General features: G+C 40.1%; 3 protein-coding genes across 5 annotated transcripts; 2 read left to right on the top strand and 1 right to left on the bottom strand.

Annotated features, from left to right (window-relative positions):
- Nucleotides 1-1,064: 1,064 nt before the first annotated feature.
- On the top strand, nucleotides 1,065-13,033 carry boka (BCL2 family apoptosis regulator BOK a). Of its 3 annotated transcripts, none has more exons than XM_035907444.2 (5): nucleotides 1,065-1,231; nucleotides 1,461-1,793; nucleotides 4,328-4,456; nucleotides 6,354-6,517; nucleotides 11,075-13,033. In XM_035907444.2, the coding sequence occupies exons 2-5, from the start codon at nucleotides 1,580-1,582 to the stop codon at nucleotides 11,198-11,200; spliced, it is 633 nt and encodes a 210-aa protein (XP_035763337.1). In that variant the 5' UTR covers nucleotides 1,065-1,231; nucleotides 1,461-1,579; the 3' UTR covers nucleotides 11,201-13,033. The 3 variants fall into 3 exon arrangements, with proteins under 3 accessions (XP_035763337.1, XP_006790522.1, XP_035763336.1); XM_006790459.3 differs by having other exon boundaries at nucleotides 1,458-1,793; XM_035907443.2 differs by having other exon boundaries at nucleotides 1,427-1,793.
- Nucleotides 13,034-13,806: 773 nt separating this feature from the next.
- On the top strand, nucleotides 13,807-22,946 carry atg4b (autophagy related 4B, cysteine peptidase). Its single transcript, XM_006790457.3, has 13 exons — nucleotides 13,807-13,914; nucleotides 16,812-16,913; nucleotides 17,034-17,105; nucleotides 17,199-17,297; nucleotides 17,401-17,502; nucleotides 17,597-17,669; nucleotides 19,016-19,095; nucleotides 19,419-19,615; nucleotides 20,741-20,819; nucleotides 20,963-21,108; nucleotides 21,593-21,649; nucleotides 21,755-21,848; nucleotides 22,222-22,946. Exons 1-13 carry the CDS (start codon nucleotides 13,905-13,907, stop codon nucleotides 22,293-22,295), a joined length of 1,185 nt encoding a protein of 394 aa, XP_006790520.1. The 5' UTR covers nucleotides 13,807-13,904; the 3' UTR covers nucleotides 22,296-22,946.
- Nucleotides 22,813-27,170, bottom strand: dtymk (deoxythymidylate kinase (thymidylate kinase)). The gene is made up of 5 exons (XM_006790458.3): nucleotides 26,842-27,170; nucleotides 26,636-26,744; nucleotides 24,288-24,378; nucleotides 23,993-24,190; nucleotides 22,813-23,121 (listed from the first exon to the last, which is right to left on the bottom strand). The coding sequence occupies exons 1-5, from the start codon at nucleotides 27,065-27,067 to the stop codon at nucleotides 22,996-22,998; spliced, it is 750 nt and encodes a 249-aa protein (XP_006790521.2). The 5' UTR covers nucleotides 27,068-27,170; the 3' UTR covers nucleotides 22,813-22,995.
- Between the last annotated feature and the right edge of the window lie 419 nt (nucleotides 27,171-27,589).

Genomic DNA, 27,589 nt, shown 5'->3' with positions numbered 1-27,589 from the left:
AGCCCTTTCTCAGACTAAGCCAAACGGGCACAAGTGTTATCAACTTCCAGATAAATAAATATGATTAATATCAAATATCAAACTCCTCCTTCAGCCTTCAGTGCAACAAAAGTGTTAAAAGGCCCGAGAAAGAGAGATCCCATTTCTCTCATATTGCCTTCTCTAAACTGGTTTCTTTAAAATCCAGAACTGAATGTCAAGTCTTCTCTTCACATACAAAGTCCTGAATGATCATGTAGCATCATATTATCCCAACATAGATCTTTGCCCTTTTACCGCAGGCTTACTTGTGGCTTGTAGATATTTGTAACAGTACAATCGGAGGCAGAGCCTTCGGTTTTCAGGCCCCTCTTCACTGGAACAAGCCCCCACTTTGGATTCAGGAGGCAGACACCTACTAGCCTTCAAACTTTCCTTTTTGATGAAGCATAGAGTTAAGTTTGGATCAGGTGACCATAAACCCTGAGTATTTGTGTTCCACTCACCTCTTTTAACTCCTCATGCATTTATATCCCACTGTTGCATGTCATTAACACGCATGTGTGCTGCTGTCTTTAATACGCTGTCAGAAAGGCACGCGATTTAATGGTGGCTATTAAATGGGTTTGGCTTTGTTGTGAAAGAAAAATTGTGTGCAGTAAAAGATTACATCACAATACTGCTTTCATCATGTCCATTTTCATTTTCTAATCTGAGACAGAGGGCTTTTTATTAACATTTTACTGTTGAACTGCCTCTAATCTCTTCACAACCTGCTTTCAGTTAACTAAATACCGCTCTCATGTTCCAGTATGATCCCACACTTGATTTAACCACGCACGTTTTGTTTTCATTTAAACTACATTAAATACTTCATTGCTTTCCACAAATCAGAACTACTTAAGTTTAAATTACAATTTTTCTTGTAGACACACCTTTAATAAAAACAGTTGTTGATTAACAGCTGAGACACAACTGGGTCATGTCCTGTATGTGTGTGTTTTATATAAGGTGGGACGGGGGCAGAGGGGCGGTGCTTGTGTTGCTACAGCTTATCTCCGCCTTTCACTCCACAATAAGTTCCCTTAGAAGGAAAGCCTGCCTGCTGACTGTAAACTGGAAAGCATTTTTTACACTCAGCGTGGCAGTAACTCATTAAAAGTCAGTGAAAACATTTTCTACTCACCGCGAGATTAAAATGCAGCACACTTAGGATGTCGGGGTTTTTTACCTTCTCGACATAGTACTTCGGGTAAGTGCGCTTGAATGATGTTTGATGCCCGCACACCTTTAAGGATTCATACACAACTTTTCAGGTATAGTGCCAAGCTTCTCCTTGAAGTCTCCATCCTGGGTTTTCGACAGACTTTGATTGCGTTTGGATCCTGGAGCTTTATCTAGGCTATCAAAAGATATTCACAAACTAATCCCCGTGTTTGTTCTGCAGGATAATCTCCACAAGTCTTACTTTCTCTTAGCAGAGAGACGGGGCAGAAGGAGAAGGTTCGAAGAGGGGGCGTCCAGTGGGGAGAAGCGGCCGCTGAGCGAGGCGGTGGAGGCGGTGAGGTGAGGAGGGCACTCAGAGGAGGGTGACGGGGGCATGGAGATGTTGCGTCGCTCCTCTGTGTTTGCCTCTGAAGTGTTTGACCGCTCGCCCACCGACAAGGAGCTGGTGTCCCAAGCCAAAGCACTGTGCAGGGAATACATCCACTCCAGGCTGAACCGTGCCGGGATCGGCTGGTCCAAGCCTGAACACGGACTGGCCGCATCAGGTGGGACACTGGGAGAGATATCGTCGGTCCTGCTGTGGCTGGGTAAGTTTTCGGGAAACGTTCGTGCGTTTTTTGCGCACAATAGTACACTTAATTCAAACAGACACCCGCGATCACCTTCAAATGTGTGTTTAATATTCAAAAATGTGTCGTATTCCTGGTAAATCCTAATATGGTTTCCGAGAGCGCTGAGTTCACCTTTCACGTTTTTGTGCAGCCAAATGCCACAATATTCTATCTTCTATAGAATATATCTATATTTTAATCCTTTAAATGGCCAGATTGGGATTTATGATAAAGATATGTCTTTATTTTATATTTATACGTATAAATAAATAAACACGTAAACGACTTTATCGGAGAACACCTTTATTATTTAGAGAATCATGACGTGATTCCCAGGAATCCCCATAATAAAGCTAAGGTCACCGTTTAGTTTGCGTAATATTTTTCTTTCTGGATGCTGGCCCAGTATAAAAACTGGTGTGGTGGATTTTCTTCCTCTGGGAGGATTCACTTTACCATGCGTGGGGAACTTCCCACTTCCAGATAATTCACTGGAAGTTCATGTTGAAACTCGGCTGCTCAGCTTTGAAAATCCTGGAGGGGTTACACTGTTGCTAAATAGTGAAACTGAACAAAACCACTTGTACCCTTCTAAGAATAGAGTTACAAAACACTTCGACAATAATGAGACTTTTTTCATAAATAGTTCACCTTTTTTGATAGCAGACTAATATCTGGCAAAATAACAGAATAACTCCAAGCAGGGAGGACCAGTCTAGCCATGTTCTGACCAAACTCACTTAATTCCAGCATCTTAAAAGCTCACTAACTGATATGTCATATCTGGTTTGTTTAATCTCAACAAAAACTATGTTGTGTAAAAACATTTATGTCACAGAGGGTTTTTTTTGGCCGGGTCAGACACTCCAGGATGTTATTGGTATCTTTGGAAAGTTTAGCTCTTTTCCTCTGCTTTCAGTCTTCCTACAGTGCTCAGTTAATACTTTCACTAAAGTGTTTACTGTTGAAAGGGTTCCATTAAGATTCAAAGAGATGATAAACCCGTGTTTTATCACCGGGCAGTGTCCCTTTGTTTCTTAGTCAGATCCGGTGCTTGGCTGTCATACCCTGATTTAAAATACAAAGATGGGAACAGCCAATGAATGTATGTAACAGATAGAAACAGCTTCTGGGTTAGAAAAGTGAGACCAACACAGAAGTGCTTTAAACCTGATTCTTTTGAACAGTCGTCTGGTTCTATAGAAATCTATGAGAAAATGTCTCCGCTGCTCTCTGCACCTATGACTTCTACAAACACTTTGCTGATGTGTTTATGAATTCAATCACTAGTTTCAATTCTTACTAAATACAACTGATGTTCATTAGGTAAATTATGATCCACACTGGAGTCCAAAGGGGCAGTAAAGCGCGATATCCTTTAGGGCATGGCTGTGTTGTGATTGTCACCTCTTGCTTGTGACGGTTGAGGCTTCACAACTTCACCAAAGAAGTTCTGAAAACTCAAAAACTGACTGACTGGCTTAATAGGGGGTTGCCTGCGAGATAGTCCAAGCTCAGCTCAACGCTGAGTTGTTGCCTGTTAATATAAATTTTATACTGTAAACATTTTTTCAATTTTCCTTATTTCTTTGATAGAAGAGGTTGGGTCTATAGATTAGATTTTTTTTACAGTGTCTTAATTGCAGTAAAACATCTTTCTGTGAGTATTAGGGAATGACATACGGGACACTTTACTGCATGCACCAAGATGGTTTCACACCTCAGGTGAGCAGGCCATTTTCAGTACCAGCCTCCTGATGACCGGTCAAACCAGCCGCTTCTTATAAACACGTGACTTCCTGTTTTGATGTAGCTACACTCCCTATTTGTCATTTTTCTCGCTATTTGTCATCATTATTATTTAAAAACGGTTCCATGGAAGGAGGCCGTGTTGTGAAGTCTTAACCCACCAATTAGCCCACATTAGCAGAATGTAGGCTAACCAGCAGTTTATTGGTGATATCAAAACCACTGTATGAGTAATTAAAGAACATTATTATTGTTTCCTTTCAATTAGGCCGCATAATTTAAACTATTTTAGGTTTTTTTTGGCCAGAAGTAGATTTGCATTCAGTGAGGTCAATTTCAGCCATTTTCAGGAACGACATGATTAAGGAAATGGGTATCTTTACATTGGGTTCAACTTCACAGTGACATTGTCCATGTTTAATATACGATCTTTGCTCTTTGACCAAGCCAGGGTGTCTAACTGAGCAAAAGTGCTTCCCCAGTAAATGAAAACAATTGACAACATTTTTCCAATTAGATCAAATACAAAGTATTTTGTAAAATGCAAAGTATTTTATTCAGTAATATCTCTCAAAAGTCATATCTTTTATACGGCATTATCTAAGGTGGTCAAAATTGCCTTTATTAGCCATATGACTAGCTACTGGACGAGATAGCTGTGGCTTATAATGTGTAATAGTTACTTTTAAAAGCCACACAGCTTTTGAGAGTTTTTTAAAGTGAGAGCTTTGACTGAGTTTGCTTTCTCTTGTTTTGGACAGGCGATGAGTTGGAGTACCTTCGTCCCAATGTGTACCGTAACGTCGCCCGACAGCTGAACATCACAGTGGCATCGGAGAGCGTGGTGTCCGACGCCTTCCTGGCTGTCGCTGCAGACATTTTCTCCACAGGTCGGTCAAAATCTGGAAAATCAAGCCATGCAGATCTGCATCACAGGAACTAATGTTGGTGCTTTCTTAACTGGTCTAACCTGTACTAACCTGGACTTCAAAATGAAAAAAGGGAACGTATTTTGGTTATCACTGGGAAGGAGGAAGCCTGAGACAGACAAAATAAAGATGTACTGAAAGTTTGGAGAACTGAGTTACTTTACTTATTTTTACAAATTGCAAATGGCTAAAACGTTTTGTATAAGTGATAATGCCGCCCACTGTCGTGTAAACACTTCTTATTTAGGCTCACCACAGGATTCTCCATTAGTGAGAGACATTTTTAGGGCTGCCATTATCCCCCTCAAATGAAAGGAGCTGGAGGGAAAACATTCAGTCCATATTAGGTTAACACGATGGTGGAGCGAGTGATTGTTACAGACAGTTTGGACCCCACCCAAGGAGTTCAGACATGAATCCCAGCTGGGTTATTCTTCAGGGAACTTTAACAAAGCAGTCTGATGAAAAGGTAATGAACAGTTGGCTGGAGACGAGAGAAAATCCAGTCAGTCTGGTCCTCAGTAATGTTCAGAGTTACTTAGTAATTCAAATGTAGCGAACTTAAAGATTATCTGCCTTAATTCTCACAGTTCACAACTGATTATGATAACTTACAAAGGGAGTTCAATACCACGGGCAAAAAAGGGGGGAAAAAGGTCTCACGTCACAGTCTCATGTTGAAAACTTGCGTATCAGTGAATACAGTGTAAACATGGACAAACCGCAGTGCCGACAGAAGAAGAGAACAAAGAGGAAGTCCTGAGCAGCAGCAGATTATGACCACAAACTTGTGTAATCTGCACGAGCACAGTTAGAAATGTCATTTAGCTCTCCGCACGACAAAGATAAACTACAGCGGCAATATGTCCAGGCATCGTAACGCAACCTGCGCAACAGTGTAGCTGTAGTCATTTAGTCATGTAGTCGACACACACACAGACTACACGACTACACTGTTACAATTTCCATTTCCTGTAGTACTAAGTATATATTAATTATATAAAAGTAAACATAGATAATAATATAATAATAGATATTTTACACCCCTTCTGATGTTGTGTGTCTTATTGTAAAAGTAACCACAAGTGAAAGCCTTATTTAACTCCAGCTGGTTTTCTCATTCACAGCACCTAAAACTTACATAGTGTTGTTTTTGTAGCAGCAGGGAGATCATACTTGAGTATGGCTTGAATGTTTTTTTGGTTTACTTCCTATCGAGTACAGCTTAATTTTCATTATATTTTACCTTCATACCTTCATGTCCTTTTCAAACATTTAAAATCTTTCTGAACAGTTCAAAAAAACTACATTCCTGACCTATCAGATGTTGATAGTAGTATGAAATATGCAGAAACTTTAGAGTATCATCCTGCAAGTTTCCAGATTTCCCCTTCAAAGAGATCAGACGACAGTTAGAGGAGATGGATGAAGCCGAGGCTCGGTTTGTATGTGTTGGACATATAAACATGACAAAAATAGTCCGAAGCACTGACTGTAAATGGTGTGGCGGCAGAAAGCTCTACTGAGCGCGCAAGCTTAGTTGGAGAAATGATGTGCTCACTAATCTAGCGAGGCATTCTGCCTGCCGTCCCAGATCTGGTGTTTGGGTTTTCCCCATTGTGGGACAGAAAGGCATGCAGGCCTCCTGCTGAGATTGAATAATTTGTTCATCCACCTTTAAAGAAAGCTGCTGACAGACACATTTGCTGAATTAAATCCTACTGCAGTTATTCAAGTGGAGAGCAGGGTCTCTCCATTTATGAAATAATGACTTTCAGTATGTGCTCACACATCAGACAGCAGGACATTGATGCTTCCATAGGTTTAAGTAAAGATGTGGTTTATTTTCTCTCATAAGGTGTGACATGGGGAAAGGTGGTTTCCTTGTACGCTGTGGCGGGAGCCTTGGCGGTGGACTGTGTACGCCATGGTCATCCAGCAATGGTCCATATCATTGTCGACTGCATGGGGGAGTTTGTCCGCAAGAGCCTGACTTCCTGGTTAAAAAAGAGAGGAGGCTGGGTAAGGATGACTTATTATTACTTGTTTGTATGTTTCCGTAAGCGTGTGTTAGTCTGTATGAATGTAGGACTATGTGGCAGCTATGAGACAAGTAACTGAAAATGACAGCCGGCAGCTGTGGGTTCGGTTAAGTGTCAGTAAGAGCTCATAAAACCAAAGAAGAGAGGAAGCCATCAGCTAGTCTAGTCTGTTAAGTTAATGCAGTTCCCCACAATGACTATAACCTTAACCAACCACAGCCTGCTTATGTGTTGTGGTTTCTCTTTGCCGCTCTTTTCAGTCTTCTTTTTCCCCCAGGCAAAACAGATGACTGCCCCTCCCTGATCCCGATTCTACTGAAGCTCTCTTCCTGATAAAAGGGAGTTCTTCCTTCTTACTGTCACCAGTTGCTTGCTCATTTATAATCACCTGATTGTTGCATTCTTTCTCTGATGTTATAACGACTTTTTCTTCCAATATAAAGTGCCTTGAGACAACTATTGTTACCTAGTGCAATATTTCAATTTATTATTTAATATTTAGCTCTGCCATTACTAAAATGGCTTTCCTAAATGCAAAGTAAGACCTCTGTTACATATTCAGGTATCTGTGTATGTACATTAGGAAACTCTCGCTCCACATATGCTGAGAAATATTTTATTCTTTGTAAAAATGTACTGAACTGAGACGGTGAACATGTAGAAGGGATTTATGGCTGCTGTAAAAATAGTGCTCACTTGCCCCTTTTCCCACGCTATGTGTGATTTACTTACATGCAGTCAGAAACTTTGCTTTAGGCTCTTCGAGCAGGGTTGAAATTGAAACTGGAGCTTTGTGTGGACATGTAACTTCAGAGTCCCGCTTTTCAGTTTTGTGCTTTGAGTTGACGTGAGGCGATTTTTCTTTTCTTTTCACACAGCCTTCGTGATACATTTCAGTTCATCAGCTGCAGGTCTTTTCTATTTGTCATACACCGACAAATGTTAATGAATAGTTGCATGTTTTCAGAAGCTTTCTGAAGATTTACCGAGCTCAGGACTTTTACTGACAGCTTGATCTCACATTTTCACTGAGAGCGCACACCCTGCTGTGCTGGGTGTGGTGGTTATCAATCGCAACGTGTGTGTCTGCGTGTGTGATTCAGCATACAGGGATTTTTATTTCATTAGATAACAACTTTATTGAAGCAAATAGGGTTTATTTTAAAGAAAGACAGCACATGCACACTTTTAAATCTAAATAGTCCCTCTGAAGCAGCATTTTCTTATCATTCAGTCCAAGCTGCTGCTGGTCTCCCTGCTCAACCTCACTGCTTTGTGTTTTCACTCACAGCTCTTCCTTTTTTGAACTTTTTGGCATCCAGGTCAACTATAGTGGATACATAAGATCAGTTACTCCTAAGGCCCTAGCAGAGTAATCACAACTGATCACATTAATTGTGGGCATAAATCAGAGAACATTGATGAAAACATTTTTGTTGGTCAAATAAACTTAAGAATTCCCTTAACCCTTTCACACATTGTGGTCACTACAGTGGCCAGTTATTCAAAGGCTATTTTCTTGTATTTGTGTCAGTTTTGATGGTATACATGCACATAAACCACTACACTGGACACTGATGTGTCATCCCATACCCTGCCACCCACTGGGCGTTTAATGTTACTATAGATGTATGACGTGTTTCATTGTAATTGTTATTTAACCCTGTCGTGCATGAATTATGACAACCTCAATCAGGATTTTTTTCTTAAGTTTTTCTTAAGTTTCCTCTTTTCTTTTCATGCCTAAAGATGAATAAAAATGTTGATTGAGGTTGTCATAATTCATGGATGAAAAGGTTAAAGCTTGCCGAAAGTCTGACTGTTTGACTTTTGATTTTAACCTTTTTTGATTTTAACCTTGATTTATGTGTGTGTGCGTCTTTTGTTTTATACGATCTGCTTTGAGCAAATTGCCCCTTGACGAATTTGGCTCAATTGAAGTTAAACCAAAAAGATTGTATTTAATACTTTAAATTAAATTCATTTCAAAAATAACATTTTTGTTTTATTTAGCTGTGATGAAGTTCGTCACAACAGTAGCAGAGGCTGGGAGGAAACAAATCAGCGAAGCTAACTATATTTCATTGTTATTAATCCTCTCAGTGCTTGTCGGCCTAATTTAAAAACAGCATGCCCCGCCTGTGATTGGTGTGTCATATCGTGTTACACCCACCCAGATCAGATTTGCAATATCCTTTTGTTTTAAAATAACTCGAATTCTTTGTTTACAAAAAATGGAAAAACCTGGAACAAATGGTTCAGACAGAAAGGGGATGATCTTCTGTAGAATTGTGTTTATAGGAATAGCCTATCTGATAAAGTCCTGGACAAACATTAGTGTGTGAAATGGAACGATGCCTGACAACGTGCCCCTGTCCACGTTCTGCTCTGCTGGAAAGAGCACATTAATGCCTTTCCAGCAGAGCGAACCACAGGCCCGTGCGCTCTGAAACATGGCACCCGAGCCTGTTTTGTTCAGAGAGAAGTGGAGTGTGACGAAATGGAGAGCGATGCATTGTATAACTGACCTCCTGAGTACAAATGAGCGACCTGTTTTTCACTCTAACCCAGAGACGTCTGCTCTGACAGATGATGTCAGTGTGTGGGGAAAACCTAAATAACGTTGTGTGACTGGGAAAAGCGGCAGGAGCTGAAGGAGGAGAAGTGTTTAGTGTCAGAGCTGACACTAAACTGCACTCTCTGTGGTATTTCATTGTCTGTAAAAGTCTGAGTAGATGGCCTCGTATTGTAAGCAGTGCTCAGAATTAAGTGTGGGCTCTGGCTTTAAAATGGCATTCTTGTGGGCTAGCTGCATATCTGCAGATTGTCAGATTAGTGGAAAATGAAGGACACATGTTGAAATTGTAAGGTCTTCTTGTGTCTGTTAAACCCTGTGAGAACCAAGTCATCATTCACGAAGAGAAACTCTAACCATCTGTTTTGGAAAAAAATCCCCAAAAGGACTCTTTGGGGAAAAAAAGTAAAAAATAGCTTTTGATGTGTGTCAGTCAGAAGGTTTACTTTCTTCTATTCTATTTATTTTTGTCCCCTGATTACCAAGACTTGGGAGAACAGCTTTCAAAAATAACATACTCTCACAGCCCGGGGACAGTGCAACTTAGACTTCAGAGGGTTAAAACAATAGACTGTAAATAAACGATGGATATAGCCACTGTGACATCATGATATGTGAAATTCTGCTTTGAAAGAAAGCTTAACAGCCACTGACAGCTTTGATTTTTTTGAGCTAGAGGTGTATTGTGTCAGGTTATTGGTTAAAGTTAGTTAGCTGATTAGCAATCAACTGAAAAACAAGTCAGCTTTATAGCACTAGAAATGCTGTTCATAGCCTTCTCCAAAACAGTTTGGCCCTCTATAGACAGTGTTTAGTTCAAACTCTTAACTTTCCTCTGCCTTATTTCAACTGTCTCATCCTCATGATATTAGCCCTAAGTGTGTGAGTGTGTTGTCTCTCCTTTGTGTTTTGTCGGTATGTTGTCTTATGGACTTTGTATTTTTGGGACTGCTTATCAAACTCTCTTAAAGGTGTGTTTTGTGTTTAGCGCTCCCTCACTTAGAGTTGGCTCCTGGGTTCTAAACCTACATCATATGACAAGTATTTTATTAGTCTGCTACTTAAAATTAATAAGCAGGTATTTGTGTCTTTGCTTTGCACCCACACAGACAGTGAGGTCAAGTGCACTGTAACTTAAGAAAAGACCAGAAAATACAGCAATGCTGTAAAAGCACACAAAACACAATGAACGTTAAACAAAACAAAATAGAAAAAGGGAGTGTTATTGTTTCCCCAGAAACATTTCCAAGGTGTTTTGTTAGATTTTTTTGTTTTCTACTTCTGTTGTATTTCATGGAACTTCCTTTGTGTTTTGTGTGGTTTTGCAGCATTTTCCTATTTGCTGGTACTTTTTTGAGTTGCAGTCTGTTTGACCTTTCAGGGCTACCGTACACACAGTATATGGATGCAGCTTGTTAAAAGCTAGCTTTAGCTAATAACTTAGCACTACAGTCTTTTATTCAAATACGTTCTCTTCTAGCTTCAAAATATTTACATGGTGACTTCAAAATGCCAAAACAAATGGTTGATGTTATCGTTGCTACATTCATTCTTTATATACAGTTCATGACTCACAGAAGATGCATCTGGAAGACACAAACATCTACTTGTCTAAGTAACACAAAAAATACTTACATTTGACTCACCTAAGCAGTAGCACAAACTTCACAAACAGCTAAAATTGAGACATGTCACATGTTGAGTGGGCCGGATTAGTGATAAATTGATTATAACCATACAACAGGGGAATTATGTAAAAATAAATAAATCAATAAATCAATAAATCATTTGTACAGTTGTTATAAAGGGGGGAAATTGGCTCAAACTGTTTTCTGTATCAGGTGGTAAGGATGTTGATTTCTCCTGAAAAGTTGGATATCTTGGTTGCTTTTTATTTTTAGCCACAAAGGTTGCCACTTGTGTGAAACTTACTTATCTTTATTCCTCTGTGTCCCCCTGCAGGTGGATGTAACAAAGTGCGTGGTGAGCACTGACCCAAACTTCTGTTCGCACTGGCTGGTGTCTGCTGTCTGTGCCTTTGGACACTACCTGAAGACGGTCGTGCTACACCTCCTCCGCGAGAAGTGAAAGAAAAAGAGACACAGTGGATTGTGAGCACACTGCCCGGCACTGCACACCACCAACACCACTAAAGCACCCACTGCTTTGGAATATGTTTACACTTATTTGCACTGAGCCTCGTTGATGAACACCCACCCATTTCACAGACAGCGAACTTTTCTCGCGTCTTTGGCTTCCCCTTGTCTATTTATTATTAATGGTTATATAATGGCACACATCAGATGCAAACGTATAAAAACTGCATCTGTGAGCAAGTTTAGTTTTTCATTTTTCATCAAACTGCACAGCTTCCAGTCTTGGTGCCTGTTTTGCAGGTATTTGGCTGCTCCTAGTGGTACCAAATGGTAACTACTAGGCCTATACACAGAGAAGTCAACTCAGGATAATCCTGAGGCCATTCATGAAAACTTGGTATTAGAGGAAATCTACATTTTTTGCCTGGGCTGTAATAGTTCATGCTAGATAAAGAGAAAATTCAACATATTTTTGACCAACTAAGGACTGTACAAAATTCCTTGATATCGAGGGATCAGAAAAAACATGGTTTGTGTATTTGTTTTTCTTTTGACTTTGCAGTCTGAAATGCTCAGAACAGCACATTCTCTGTTCAGGCCTTTATTGTTCTTATCATGATTGGCAGCAGCTTTGACATTTTCTCTCCATTCCTACAGTCACTCTTCAACATTGTTCTGAAAGCATTTAAAGTGACAGTTCGTCCCAATGTCAGATTGACAGATTTTCCTCTGGCCCTCTTATGCTGTATGTCAGTCTACATTATTCAGGCGTGAGTTGCTGTTTTTGGAGGTGACAGGTTTATATATGTCTGCTTTCACTTGAAAATAATACAATTAAATGACAACGGCCCTTTGATGCTCAAAGCATCGAAAACTCAGCAGCAATGCCTCTTACGCTAAATCATCAGCCCTGTTTCACTATTTTCTTTTTACAAAATAAAATTTTACCATAGCATGAATATGTCATCATCGCTAATTCCAGCGATACAGTTAACAAATGTTAACTGTAAAAAAACAAACAAAAAACAGTTAACAAATGTAGAAAGAAAGTCAGTCTCTCATCAAACTGCTGACAACAAGGTTTGCAGATAGTTTTTATTTATTTTTTTAATGAGTAACCCTGTCATGATTTCTGCAAAACGATGCATGGTGTGCTGTTATCTTTAAAATGGCAAATGTGATCTTGACCTTGATGAAACAAATTTGGATGGAAACCCATTAGGTGATCATTGTGTTTAAGTGTGATTACATTCTGATCAATACTCCAGGAGGAGTAATCCTCACCGTGGCATAAGCTTGTTGGTTCTACAGTTGGATGAAACAGGTGGCATTGAGCCAAACTCTAGAAGGATCAATAAGACCATAGACCAGAGGGAATCAATGCAGTTTTGATTTTGGGGTGAAATGTACCTTTGTTATAAAAAGGGTAGACCATACATTTATTCTACCTGGTGAATCCATAGTAAACATTAAGATTACAAATGTTGAAGCTGAGATTAAGCTTTATCCCGAGTTATTTATGAATACTTTTTTATTAGGATATAAAATTAGAACATTTTAGGTTTTTTAATGGGCTTTGATGCTTACACCAAGTCTCTATGTACAGCCCCTTAATTCATCTTCAGTCTTCACTGTGAGGGAGTTTGTTATATTGCTGAAAACTGCAGTGAGTTGCAACGTGTTTTTTTCTGAGCACTTTCATTTCATGAGTAGAATTTATTCCATGAATAATTTCACTGTTTATATGGCATGTTAAATACATAAATGTTTGTGAATGGTCTTTGACTGTAAATGTGCAGACATAAATAAAATATTCTTAAAGCAATCTGTAAAGTCTGGAGCCATTAATGATGATTTTCAGCTGTTTTCCAAAGGACAAGCGCTTGTAAACCCTGAATAAATGATTCCTCGTTACAAAGTATTAATTAGTGGTCTAAGTGCATGAAATGAAAACACCTGTATTTACAGTTTTTTTTTTCAGTGTTTATGTTTCAGTCTTTTTTGTTTCATATCCCAGGACTGATCTCTAGTTGTACATCATTTACTGAATTGTTTTCAAATGTAAACTTACTGTTGTATGTGTAGGCTGCAAAGAAACTGCATAAACACTGAAGGCTATTGTTACCGCTGAACCACATTCAGTAAAATATCTGTTAAACTCTTATAATAAATAAAGTCAGATTTTGGGGTCTTCATTCACAGGAAAACCTTTCAGAAAAGAATTGGCCTCATTTGACTTAATGTAAGCTGTTTACAGCCCATTCACCTACACTCTTCTATTGATAACACTACTACTACTACAATTTTCATCATTTATAAGTCTATATTTTCTATATAATCAATAAGCTAACAGTTGGGTTTATTTTTTTAAATTAATTTCCATATAAACCTCTAAAGACCGTGCCTCTTTAGATGTTTTGACATTCAGTTGGTTATATACAGCAGGGAAATAAGGGTTTCTCCTGAACGCACCTTTAGTGTTTATTTGTGTACGTGAACGCACCATGAAACCGCTTTCCACGGGATGGATACGTCACGCACTCCCGATTGGTCCTAAAGCCGCCACGCCAGATTCGATTGGATATTGACGGAAACGTCCCGGCTGTTTCCGGATTCCGCAGCAGGTTTCTCTTCCCATTGGTCCAGCGTGTCCGAGTGCAGAGAACAACAAACAAGATCGGGTGAAGACCGTCGGGATGGATGCAGGTAAGCGAGATTTTACAGGAAAATATAATATTTTACTCCCTTAGCAATCTCGTTAGAAGTCATAATGACTACAGCATCACTCATTAACACCTGGCGGTGGCACTTCTGCTCTGTCGCTTTGGGATCAGCGTCGCCAGCTGGCAGCCTGCCTCGGTGACGCTAGCTGCTAAAGTGATGACTAAAGCTAACTGCTAATTATCGTTAGCTTGCTGCTACTGTTGCTAAATCTGCGGGATTCCCGCTTTGACAACTTGTGGTGTCATCACAAAACGTTCATTAAGGTGTCGTTTCTTGTGATGCCATATGTTGTTCTAAATAATTTGTCCTCTATACATCTTTTGACTTTTTAGCTAACGTTTTGTTACGCCCAAGATGAGCATCCCTGCTGATGCGCTGTCACCATCACATCGGTTATCAAGCTGCTGTTAGCCTGACTCTTGTTAGTTATGTGGGCAACACGTATTTTTAAAGCTCGGTGGGAATATTAAGGCATGTTAAGATATTTTCTAGTGTCTGATAACAGGTTTAATGGGAGTTTTATGCAGTTTTTAATCAGAACTCGGTCATTTATTGATGTTTGTTACTGTTGTGCTGAAGTTTATCTTGGCTTTGAGCGCAGTGTTTCCAGCTGCAGTGAGAAGCCTGAATCTAGCCTGTTATTGTGGTCGGACATTGACCATCCTCATCAAGTCTTTAGGGACAAAAATTAAATTTTATGTTTTTTTGTTATTCAGTTATTGAAAGTCCCTTAACAGTTCCTTGTATCTGCTCGTTTAATGTTTTTAGCTTTTAATGATAGAAACTCCCTCAGCAGCATTGTTAGCACTTGCTCCAAAATCACGGGGGTTAGGCAGAGAAATTTGTGGTCACTTATTATTAAACATCTTGACCAAGTTTTATCTTTTGTGTTCAGGAAGTAACAGGTCGTTACTACCTTGTAACCCACTGTAGAACAAGTAGAGAAATTTAAAATCCTTCATTGTATCAGCTATTAAATCCCTTAACTTTTGCAGTGGTAATTTAGAATAACTTCGTTTTATGATTACTAATTTTTATACACATTTCTTTGTCAATCTATTATGTATTTTTTGTCCATCTTCTTCACTTTATTGCTATTTTGCAAGTAGGTTGTGTAGGTAAGTTGCAAATGAATTGCTTTTTTTTGGATCAGTAAAATTATCTGACTCTGAGTTTAAAGTAAGAGCATGGAGGAATCATTTTCAGGCTGATGGATGAGTGTTTTTCACTGACTCAAGTGGCATGGCCTTTCAAAATAAAGTCCTCTCAATATAAAAGTGACCTCTCCATACCTGTCTTTCAAATATTGATTGACTTGCTGTCTCCAACTTTGTTTCACATTTAAAATGAAGCACCAGAAGCTTACAGGATCCAGATGGTACCTGCTCTTTGCTCCTAGCTCCCAGCAAGGCTGCTACTTCCAGAGTTTAATTCAGCTTCATACATTTTCTTCGTGGTTACTAGCTACTCATGACTCAAAAGGCAGTTTTCTGGTTGTTTTAGAGGGTGTGCTAGATTAAGCTTAGATAGGCTGGTTCAGATTGGGGTTAACTAAACAGGAAAAAAACTTAATTGAGAACAATTTTTTTTTAGGGAATTTCGCTGTGTGTGTTATGTAAGCAGTGAGCGATCGTAAGAAACAAATAGACAGTCGTTAACCACATTAACCTGACACTAAACAAATACAGGTTCTCCTGGTCTTGTGGCAGTGTTTTTCTTTCTTTCGACTGTTTCTTTTAGGAGTCCTCATGTTAGATAATCTACCTCCATCTTACACTATGTCTTCCATCCACTTCTGTCACACCAACCATCTCCATGTCCTCTCTCACTACATCCACAAATCACATCTTTTGTCTTCTTTTTTTTAGCCTTCCACATCTTTTGCCCATATATCTGTTGTCTCTCAACTGCACATGTCAAAAACCTTCTCAGCCTTACTTTTAGACTTTGTCTCCAAACTGTGACATGTACGCTGCCCTTTTGATGTATGTGTTCCTAATCTCATCCATCCTGGTCACGCCCAATGAAAATCTAGCGTCTTCACATCTTCAGCTCTGCCACCTCCAGATCACCGGCCTGTTTTTTCATCAGTGCCACAGTCTCAAAACCATGCATCTCAGCAGGTCTCACTACCATCTTCTTAACCTTCCCTTTTGTTTTTTCTGCATTTGACATAAACCACTTCAGACACTTCTCCACCCACTCCGTCCTACATGCACTCCCTTCACCTCTCTTGTGCACTGTCCATTACTTTGGATTGCTGATCCTGTGCATGGCAGGCAGTCTGCAGAAGATTATATGTTGACTTAGAGAAGTTACTACAAACAAGAGGTTTTTTCCTGTAAAAAGGGAGATTTTCCTTTCCGCTGTCACCAAGTGCTAAATCATAGTGAGTCGCCTGATTGCTGAGATTTTCTGTGTTATTGTGAGGTCTTTACCTTACAGTTTCACGTGCCTTGAGGCAAGTGTTGTTGGGATTTAGGTACTATATAAATTGAATTGAATGGTTTGGATATTAAGTGCTTAAAGGCTGGACACTGCAACAAATATGAGCACTTGATTTAATCAGTTTCTTAAAAGCCCCCAAATTTTTGTTCCTGGATGTGGTTTAGAGTCCACTCCAGCAACTAATGGATACTCCATCTGAACTCCCTGAGAGATAGGTTCATGTTTATCAGCTGCAGTAAATGGCCTGTGATAATGCTGGTGATCACCTGACATTTACTGACAAGTCTGAATATGGTCCTCACTCACATGCACTGCACAGCAAGAGATAAACCACCTCAGCTGTCAGCGTGTAAGCTGCCCGAGTTGAGTAGAGTGAAAACAGCTTTATCTTCCCTCAGACTCTTTTTTTTTTTTTTTTTTTTTTTTTGCAGCTACCTTGACATACGACACACTTCGATTTGTTGAGTTTGAAGATTTTCCCGAGACCTCGGAGCCTGTGTGGATCTTGGGTAAAGAATACAATGCACTCACAGGTGGGCCTATATCTTCTCGCATGAAAATTTCAATACCTATGAAACACATCACAAAGTCAGCATCTCTGTTTTGTCATTATGATGTGGATATGTTGTAATGTGCCGATGTCTGTATTGTAGAGAAAGATGAGATTTTATCAGATGTCACTTCACGGCTGTGGTTCACATACAGAAAAAACTTCCCACCAATTGGTAAGTTCTGGTCTTCATAACTTCTGTCACACGTTTCTAATGTGACCTCTGGCTATCAAAAGGAGTTATGGGTGACCCATGAATCTGTTACAGGGGGGACCGGACCAACATCAGACACGGGGTGGGGATGTATGTTACGGTGTGGCCAGATGATTCTGGGCGAGGCCTTGGTGTGCAGACATTTAGGAAGAGGTAAGGCGGACTTTATCTCTGCGTGGCACCAACAGCCTGTCTCCAGTGAATAGAAACGAGGCTCGTTTTTGACAGATTTCATAACTGACCTTTTTGTTTTCAGATTGGAGATGGGCCAAAGGACAGAAACAAAGAGAGGAGTACATCAGTCTTCTCAACGCCTTCATCGACAAAAAAGACAGCTATTATTCCATCCATCAAATTGGTAAGTAGTGAGCTTCAAACCATTCCAGTTACACCAAGGCTTGAGTGAACGACTTCACAGGAAATTCTTCTTCTGTTCTTATTAAATGCTGCAGCTCAAATGGGAGTTGGAGAGGGAAAGCCTATTGGCCAGTGGTATGGACCAAACACAGTTGCCCAGGTTCTAAAGTAAGTACAGGAAAGTACGACAAGGGTCCATTGTCCACTTCACGCAAACACACAAAGCCAAAATGAGCAAGAAATCCCCACATTTTGAAAGCTGGAACAGAGGAATTACTGGCTCTGTGCTCTGTAAATTAAAGATTAAAGCTGTGCTGTGCAGCATTTTTGTGAGCAAACAACAGTTTTTGTGTTCAGCATTTCTCTTAAGCACACATTTTTTGTGTCTTTAAGGCCTAAAACATTTTTAGTGCATTTCTGCTGCTCTCAAGTTTATGGGGTAATTGTTGACTCCTTGACAAATCTGGGATCCACCTGTTGCTACTTGTTGGACTTTAATCCATTAGCTTTTTCTGCTCATTGGTCAGTTATTTATGTTCATTTTTCAGACATTTATCACTACTGCAGGAAAATCAAAAAGAATCCTGGTAAGAACAGGAAAAAAGAAAGCTGAGTAAAACCCCCCAATGAAATATCCCACTCTCATATAGTGTGCAGCATACCAGTGTGGTATTTTTATTATTTGCAATTCAAATTCCTTTAAGTTGACTTTTATATGTAACACCAGCTAAAATAGTTCTTCACAACTAGTTCTAGACAAAAAATATTTTTTTCAGTATAAATAAAACATCTGAATTTAAATGTAATTTTTTATAGTTTTCTTATAGTGAATGGCAAGCTGCACATAAATACTAGCAGTCTCCCAATGGATGCTGATTGGTTGGTTAATCATTTCTAACATGAAGTACCCCTTTTGTGTACATTTTCCAAACAAATAAAAATACTGGCGGTCACCAGGTCTACCCGTTGATGTCTGAACTTGACCTTGAGTTCAAGGTCACCAGTATTTGTACTGGTCTGAGATTTTTCATAGATGCACCTGACCTGCCTTTCAAAGTCCTACATCGACTTGTTTTGGAGATATCTCATTCACAACTTTGGTGTCCACGCCACTTGCCCAGCGGGGTGACAGCTATACCCCATAAGCCTTTTATGTCTGAGGGGTAACTCATATGGATGTAAAAGAAAGCGCTGATTCGGATTGTCAAAAGTGATGCTGTCAGGAGCTTGCTGCTAAAGTGAATTACTGTGCTGTGACATCACATATAGTCTCAGAATTGTATTTCACGCTAATCAAAACACAAAAACGTTAGAAACACGGAACCACCATGTTTTGAAACTTGATGAAAAATTTCCTGTTTGCCCCATAAAATTTACATTTTTGGGCTGCACCTCCATCAGACTGACTCACAAAGCTCCCAGTGGACCAGGAGGTCCAGAAGGTGGGCAGTTCTCAAGTGTTTCGGAGCGCTGGGGTAAAATTAAAACGTGTGGCTGTGCTGTTTTGCTTTCAGGAAGCTGGCGGTGTTTGATACGTGGAGCAAAGTAGTTGTACACGTGGCGATGGACAACACTGTGGTCATCGAGGAGATCAGTGAGTGCAGCTATGTTGTAACTTGGTGTTTCTTTCATTAGCTTAACCTGCATAAATGTCACTGTGGACTGTTTACACAGTTCCTGTTTGACCAAATCTAACAGTTTCTGTGTGTAAACATCTGCAGATTGATATGAGTCTCTGCAAAGAAACAAAGTTCATCCAAAGACAGAGTTATGCTGCTACTTAATTTACCAGTAGCAGCATAACTCTACACAGACCTAATTTGTATCTGGTGTAGTTTTCCTTCACTGTATTGTACTGGCAGCATGGTCGACAGTAATCTGAGTAATTTTCTGGTTTTTGTGATCATTGTTCTGTAGAGCGCCTTTGCATGCCCTGGCTGGATGCTGCAGGAGCCTATGGAGAATCGGAGGGAGTTGGGGAGCTTAATGGATGCCTGGAGGGAGCGTGTGCTATGGCTGAGGAGGAGACGGCGCTCTGGAGACCTCTGGTACTGCTCATCCCCCTCAGGCTGGGCCTGAGCGATATAAATGATGCCTACATTGATACCCTCAAGGTGAGAAACTAGCATGTACAGCATAATGACACAACTAATTCTGTGAGTAGTTATGGCCACTGTATCATAAAAAATGAGCACTGTCAGTGCAGATGTGATTTGCAAAATGGGAAAAATGACAGATAACCAAAAAGAAGTGACATAATGACAAACTGTAGAATGTGAGGCATTTAGAAATCAGAAATCCAATACTGTTAAGGAGAATCACACATGAAGGAAGTAGCAGTGTAGAGACCTTAGAAATCAATGACACTGAGCCCAGACTACAGCTGATATAACTGTTGGTGAATTAAAGTGGGCTCAGGCAAAACTATTCTAAACTACAAAATGACAACCAATGAGAGCAAATGATACAGTTGACTGACACGCAACAGCTTGGTACACACATTTACAGACAGTTACCTAGGCAACTGGAGCCTGGAGCAAGTGTGACCAACCACCAGTCAGAAAGTCACGCACAATGAGCAAAATGCTTTGTCTTTGGATGCTCTTTTATGTTAGTGACCAGGAAAATAACTATTTAAAAGTTACCACAGTCTGATCATGTAGTGTCCTCGGCTTTTCAGTCAGATAATGGATGTAGTCTCCGTGTGCCTGACTTTTATCCGTACTAAAATTCTAAAAGGGTTGTGGGTAGTGCAGATGCCTGTTTGGGAACAAGATAAATAATTCATCAGCAGTGCCAAGATACAAAACTGTTCAAAAGCAGCTTCTGCTAATTTAAATCTCTATCCACTTCCAGAATTACAAGCCACTTCCACAGATTCAATAGTCTCAGTGCTGTAGAATTTATGTATGCCACAACTCCAGGCACGGCCTCCCACTGCCCGCTTCTCAATCCCAGCGTCTCTCTAACACATGGAGTAAAAAGCACATCTCTGTTCAGCTGAAACGGAAATAAAAAGCTTCATTATTAATTTAATGACCCCTCATGACTGACAGCATTATGAGATCAACAATACAAGAACGGTACCTGAATAAAACTCCCGGTACGTTATCATAGATTTTAATTTAGTGAAAGGGATTTTGAGGAAACATTCAGTGCCAGCATGGTGTATATAAATATATATAAGCCAAATTCAGCCACAGCTGGGGTGAGATAAACCCTCTTGTCTCTTTTCACAGCAATGCTTCATGCTGCCTCAGTCCCTTGGTGTTATTGGGGGAAAACCCAACAGTGCCCATTACTTCATTGGTTATGTCGGTATGTCTAGTCTCTGTGTTTGTGAAATAAACTGTGCATTCTAAACAGCTCATGTTCATCATGTGATTCTTTTTTTTCCTTCTCTTCTTAAACACCTTCATTAAGTTACCCGCTTGGGTCTGAACACGTGTTTTTGTCCCCAGGAGAAGAACTCATCTATTTAGACCCACACACCACACAGCCTGCAGTGGAGCCGTCTGAAGACAGTCAGGTCCCCGATGAGACGTACCACTGCCAGCACCCACCCTGTCGCATGCACATCTGTGAACTGGACCCATCCATCGCAGCGGTAGGACTGCCAGGGAGAGTTTGACAGTGCAGAGCTTTTAGAACAGTCTTCGTCTCTTAGACCAGCGGTCCCCAACCTTTTTTTGCGCCACGGAGCAGTTTATGTCTGACAGTATTTTCCTCCGTACAGTAAAGAGGATAATAAAGGGGAAAACAGATTACCCACTAACTAAAGAAAAAGATCCATAGCTGAAGCTTCCATTAGGTTAACAGATGTTAACAGATCTCATCCCAAGTTTGTCCAGCATTTGTTGGAAAGTATGAAAGAGTCTGATAAGGCAGTGGAGGCAAGTAAAGAGCTAGTGGAATAACGATGGGCTTGGAAAAAATGTCATACTGTGTCCAGATGCTGCCAAAGACCTTTCAGAAGTGCCTCCGGCTGATACAACAATCAACAGAACAACATATCAGATGACACACAGGCTGTTGTGTGCAGATATGAATATTAATAGTTAGACATAAATGTGTTTTCTGTGCTCTTCCAGGGTTTCTTCTGCAGAACAGAGGATGAGTTTGATGACTGGTGTATGCGCATAAGGAGGGTGTGTCTCTCTCTGTCTGTAACATTAATTTTTGTTTATTACAACTTAATAAAGGCATCGCTGTGTTTTTGGAATATCTCAAAAATAATTGTCCTCGTCTTGTAGCTGTCCTGCAACAGAGGGACCCTGCCTATGTTCGAACTCGTAGACAGCCAGCCTTCTCATATGGTCAGCGTGGACACCCTTAACCTTACTCCTGGTAAATATACTGCAAATTATTTTCTTAAATATGCTAAAAACTAATTCAACTCTGTGAGGGGAGTGTTGTAGCTACTCTTTAGCTCTTTCTTTTGGGAGGAAAAAAAAGCAAGAGGACGTTTTGGTAAGAAAAGTTAGTTTTTGATGGGTGTTAATTAAAATGTTTGGGGTTTTTTTTACCCCCCTTTAAGAGGGGGGCCAGTGGCAATAATGCTACACCGATTGGTTGTAAAGCTCACCAAACAAAAAATGCATGACAGCAAGGAAGATGTGTGAATCCCCCCTAAAGATAAATAAAACACTGTTTCTGGTGTCTCAACTCACAGAGTTAATAAACATGAATTTAAATTTTTCTTTAAAATTTTCCTTTGCAGATTTCTCAGACTCAGACAGGTTGGAGCGATTCTTCGATTCAGAGGACGAGGAATTTGAAATCCTTTCCCTGTGACGAACATAACGAACAATGATTTGCTGTTCTCGATGGCGGACGGAAGATTCACCGTCTCTTCTCTGAATCAGAAGGGAAGCCTGAGTGAAGGAACATGAACTGGAAAACTCTTGAGCCAGTCCAGCTCCAGTGGTGTAGTCAGTGTGTGGCACACAGCCTCTGAATGCTCCATCATTAGGACTGCCTGAGGGAGGGGAGGGAAGGGGGGGAGCTGTAGCAGGAGCTCAGGATAAATTCTGTATGCACATCTTCACATACACGTGTTTCCATTTAAGTCTTAACACTTTTAAATGTTTCTTCTGAAGTGATATGGTGCCTTTCCCTGACTCCATTAGTAAAATTGCCATAACAGTTTTATGTTGTGTAGAAACACGGTGCGGTCATGATGCCCACGGCTTACGCGGTTTGTCACTAATAACTGACGTCTGTAACAGCCTGTAACGAAACCAAATTTAGTCAAATCTGAAGACAAGTTGTCTTAGTTGTATCCTCGCCAAGTCTGAAACATATACACTCATCCATTGGAAGATTATTTATTTAATCAAAGCAGTATATAGGCAGGTGACAGAACAATAGATATGTAAAAGAATGAAAAAAGCAAAAATAAAAAGAGCTGAATTTCAATTTGTATAGCTCTCTTGACTTGTACAAGTGTGGGACGTAATATTTTACTCAAGTTTGTGGGGTGCAGGAGAGGACTTTAGTTTTTAAGAGTTTCACTCCAGAGCTCTCCGAGCGGCAGGTTCTGTGCTTTGTTGATGGCATTGAGGCTGTGGGCTGTGATGTCTTTGTGAACATTTTCAATATTCTGTGCTGCATCGATCACCTGAGGAAGAAAATTTTGATAATTAGAACAAATCGGCGACTTTAGTCTTTTTCCAGATAGTTTAACGTTAATAAGATGCAACGAAGAGACTGTGGAGGTGCTTTCACACAGGAGGCAGCATTGGACACCGCTGCCACAGTTCAGCAAATATAAACTTGGACTGCCCTAAAGTAGAAAGAAGACATCCAGCAGACAGACTGGAAAAGTTCATATCAGAACCACAGGAGGAAAAGACTTCCTTGGGAACGGGTTTCCATCCAAATAGATGCAGCTGTGGAGTTTAATGGTGGTGAAGCTTTACTCTGCAGCTCTTATGAAACAGCTCGCTGATTCTAGTAGTGAGCACAGCTCTGTGCATGATACATCCTGTGTTAAAAGCCCCATAAGAGAACCTCAGACTGCTTTCATAACTTTGTAAAAATGAAAACTATCCAAGAATTCACATTCTGAATTCTTATTTCTAGAACAATAAATAACACTAGACCCAAGATAAAGTAAGGGGAACGCATACTCTCATTGTTCACAGTATTTATTCATTTCAGTCTCATTGCAGTGCAAGTCAAGCTCTATACTGCTCTCACCAACACCTGTCAGTGTGGAGTGGACCTGATGAACACAGGTGAAGTAAAATAACCCAGGAGGTGGTAACATGATACATTACTGTATGTGATGGCACAGACTGATCAGGAAAGGGAAGCCAGTGCAACTATAAAGACATGAAGAAAAGCTGTTGGTGTCGCAGGCATGAAATAGAGTTTAGGTGGTGCTTTGCAGCTGAAAGGTGGCACCTGATCACACAGATATCGGCCCGATGCATCCCCGTTTTAAACATCCTGTCGGAATAAATCTTCCATTCAGGCTTCCCTCATACCTGCCAGTTTACAGTCTGATCCTTCATCAGCTGTTCAAACCGCTGTTGCACTGTTCTTTGGAAGACGCTCGTCTCGTATCTCTCTTGCCCAAACTGTCCTCTGAGAGCAGCCTCGGCCGGGTTCAGCTGCAGAAACATTACGAGGTCTGGCTTTGGCAGTCCCACATCAGGCTGCATGCACCAGTCCAGGCGGAAGCCCTGAAGAAGACAAAAAACCTCCATCTGTCACGCTCGACTGCATGTTGCAATACCGAACTGATGGATGGAGTTTGAAAAGCAGAATAAATGCACTTACCGGCTTAGCGCTGGTGAAAGCAACTCCAGAGAAAGCATACCTGTCTACAACCAGATTGATGCCTTGCTCCAGCTTCTTCTTCATTAAAGGCCTGTGGGTTAGAATCTGTTAGGCTGTGAAAAGACTTAAAGGAAATGAAACATAAATGTCAGCACATTTGATACAACCAGCAGTGTTTGCTGTTGTGTTTGCCACTCAGTCCATTTGCACTTAAAAAAACTGGAGAAGGAACCAATGCAAATAAAAATAAAAATAGCGTGAAACTGAACTCACCACTATGCACTTTTAAGGACCTGTGATTTATAACATTCATAGCATGAAGTAAAAAAAAAATGAACATGGCTTATCTAATTGTACTAAACTTGCTGTAAAAAAATAAATCAGCTGATTCTGAGGTGAGAAGCACTAACTGATTTTGTCATAGAATGATTTTACTTTTTAGGAAACCTTAAAAATGTGATATTGATTTAGGAAATATTTAGTTGTGCATCAATAAACAGCTAGTCCTTTCAGCCATAAGGCTCAAAGCCTGTGTTACAGGGTCTCAAACCATTTTAATTCACGTGCCACAGGCAGCCCAGTTTGATCTCAAGAGGACCAAACTGCTACAATTATCTGCAAATCATGACTTTTCTTTTAGTAAGTGTACATTATTAAAAAAAATCACACGTAATAAGCTATTGTTTCATAAAACTCCCAATGAACTTTCTGGGGTGTCCTATAAAAACTAACATCTGAGTTTTCCTACACACAAAAAAAATGCTACTGAAATAAATTAAACAAAGCCATCAATACAAATCACTGGGTTTCTGCTTTGTTAGCGTTTTGCTCAGAATTTGTCCCTTCATTTTTTAAAAAGAAAGACAAGATCAGAAACCTTTGCTCCCTCTTCATCCACCCGTTTGTCTGCTTTAGGTTTTACACCTGACATTAAAACACTCGTCCAGCTGCTGATCACACTGTTGGGTTGTATTAACCTGGTGTCTCCAGTTGAGCCGGACCATTAGTGTTTAGGCACATATGCAGGTGTTACATTCTGTAAAATGCATTATATATGATTAAAATAATTTAACTGCAATAAGTATACACCTTTCATATAAATATATTCTATAACTTCACTATTTTCTTTAGCCCACATAATTATATATTTCAGTTACATAAAACGTGAATTTTGATTTTATGTAGTGTATAGCCTATATAATAAAAATTAATGTAGCCCAATAACTATAAAATCCAGAAAGCTACAGAACATGGGGCGGTTCATTTACAATCACAAGTCTAACTTACGTTTCACAGTCATTTTTATATCAGAAATAATCAGATTGTTTTGTGCTTAAATGTAAACAAAATGCCATAAATCTGCACTGTCATGAACACATTTATCACCAAACATTTAAACCTAATATTTCATGTTTTATTAGGTTAACCCTCTGGGGTCCAGGGTATAACTGCCATTTTTGACTACAGCTTGATGTTTTTTTTTTTGCCTTGCTTAGTTTGGTATCATTATTTTCAGCACAACCTCACATGTCTGAATTTACAGTTATTTTTTCATTGCTATAGTGTAATAATACATGTGATCTGAAATCACAAAAAAAAAAAAATGAAATCAGAATAGGCAAATATTTATTTTTTACTGTAAAAACCACAAACATGTTTAGTAAATTATTTTCAAAACTTGAAATGCAAATATAAATTGTACATTTTAAAAACCTATGCACAAATTTTGTAAACAAAGACATATACAACTATTTAGCTATAAATGCAGCCAATGCATCGGGCGTTTTTTGTAAAACAATTTAAAACTACCGAAATTAAAATTACAGAACAATCAGATGTCACAATAAGATGTCACACAAATTGATTGTGCCAGTGAAGTAGTCTGTCTGCCACAAAACACCACAGGCCTTAACCCTGCAGGCCTGACAATATGCAGTATATTCAGATTTAGAGTTTATATTCAGTGTTAATTGTAGCTAGGCTCAAGGTGTTAATGCTAGCTTCTTTTAATAAACAACACTGTCATATGCAAATAGGGTGGCACCCCTGTAGATCCGCCCCTGTTTAAGACTGCATGAAGTAAACCTAAAGCACTGAAAAGTCCAAACATGGACTGCTTCCCATTTTCTCTGTATCATTCCTACTGTAGTGCCTGTCATCAGAGTAATTTGGGAACGTGTCACTTCCTACATGTTAGCTCGAGGATCAGTCCACTAACACTGATTTGCAGCCAATAGGAAGCCGACCTCAGGAGACCTTCTCATTAAAGGTACTGAACACACCTGAGATTTTCTTTCCACACAGATTTTCATTGGCACATATGTTCTCACTAACGTAGAGAGTCTTACACCATCTCCCAGCGGTTTGCAGAGAACAACAAGTGCACCGTGTGGTCCTCCAAATCACTCTTGTTCTCCAGGTAAGCCCCAATCAGCTGTCCGATCGTCGTGGTCCTGTCTGCATGAAGAAAACCGCCCCGGGACAACACGTCAGACACGTTAAAGCCAGAGGAGAACTTTAAGCTCCTTCGGTGAAAAACGGAAAGCATTCTCACCGGGGAATCTCATCATCTCAGCCGGCCTGCCGCTCTGCTGCAGAGCTTGAACCAGCTTGCTGCACTGCGTGGTCTTCCCGGCCCTGTCCACCCCCTCCAGCACGATGAGCGCTCCTCTCTTACCCGCCATCTCCGACCACTGTCCGTCAGTGCTGCGGTGAACGTTGCAGAAACCGCGAACAAACTGAAGCCAAGCCCTAGAAACAGACCTGTGCCCTATCACCATTTACCGCCTTTTCCTAAAACAAAACGTCAACAAGGAAACACAATGACGCACTTCCTGTTTCATTTCGTCCCGTTTCAGCCAGCCCATTAGCTCTTCGACTGCTGCCCTCTACCGTTTACCCATCATCCCCCTTCACAGATCATTTAGATTTTGCCTACAACACCGTGTAAATACTCCGTCTACTACTCAGTCTGTTTGTATTAGAATATCCAAGAAAAGCAAAAATGCAGGAAAGAAAACTCCTACAACTGTTCCAATATCTATGGAGAACTGCTCTCTACTTCCTTGGCTGTACTTAGAACTTCATACACTTAATCACAAGCAACAGTTATGCTGAATAAAACATGTTTTATTAGCACAGGGCAATTTACTGGCTGATTCACCTGTGAGTGTGCAGTGTCCGGAAGTTCGCTCTCAGACTGAACCTCTGTCAAGTCTGTCAATTCAATGTCATCATAAAATCTCAACAAATCACAACAGCAATCTCCTTGAGATGCTTTATATTAGAGATTGATTTATATA

This window comes from Neolamprologus brichardi, chromosome 23 (assembly GCF_056152115.1).
Source record: "Neolamprologus brichardi isolate AB-2024 chromosome 23, ASM5615211v1, whole genome shotgun sequence".
NCBI lineage: Eukaryota > Metazoa > Chordata > Actinopteri > Cichliformes > Cichlidae > Neolamprologus > Neolamprologus brichardi.
The sequence above is the reverse complement of the archived record's forward strand: the minus strand, read 5'-3'. Positions and strand labels throughout refer to the sequence as shown.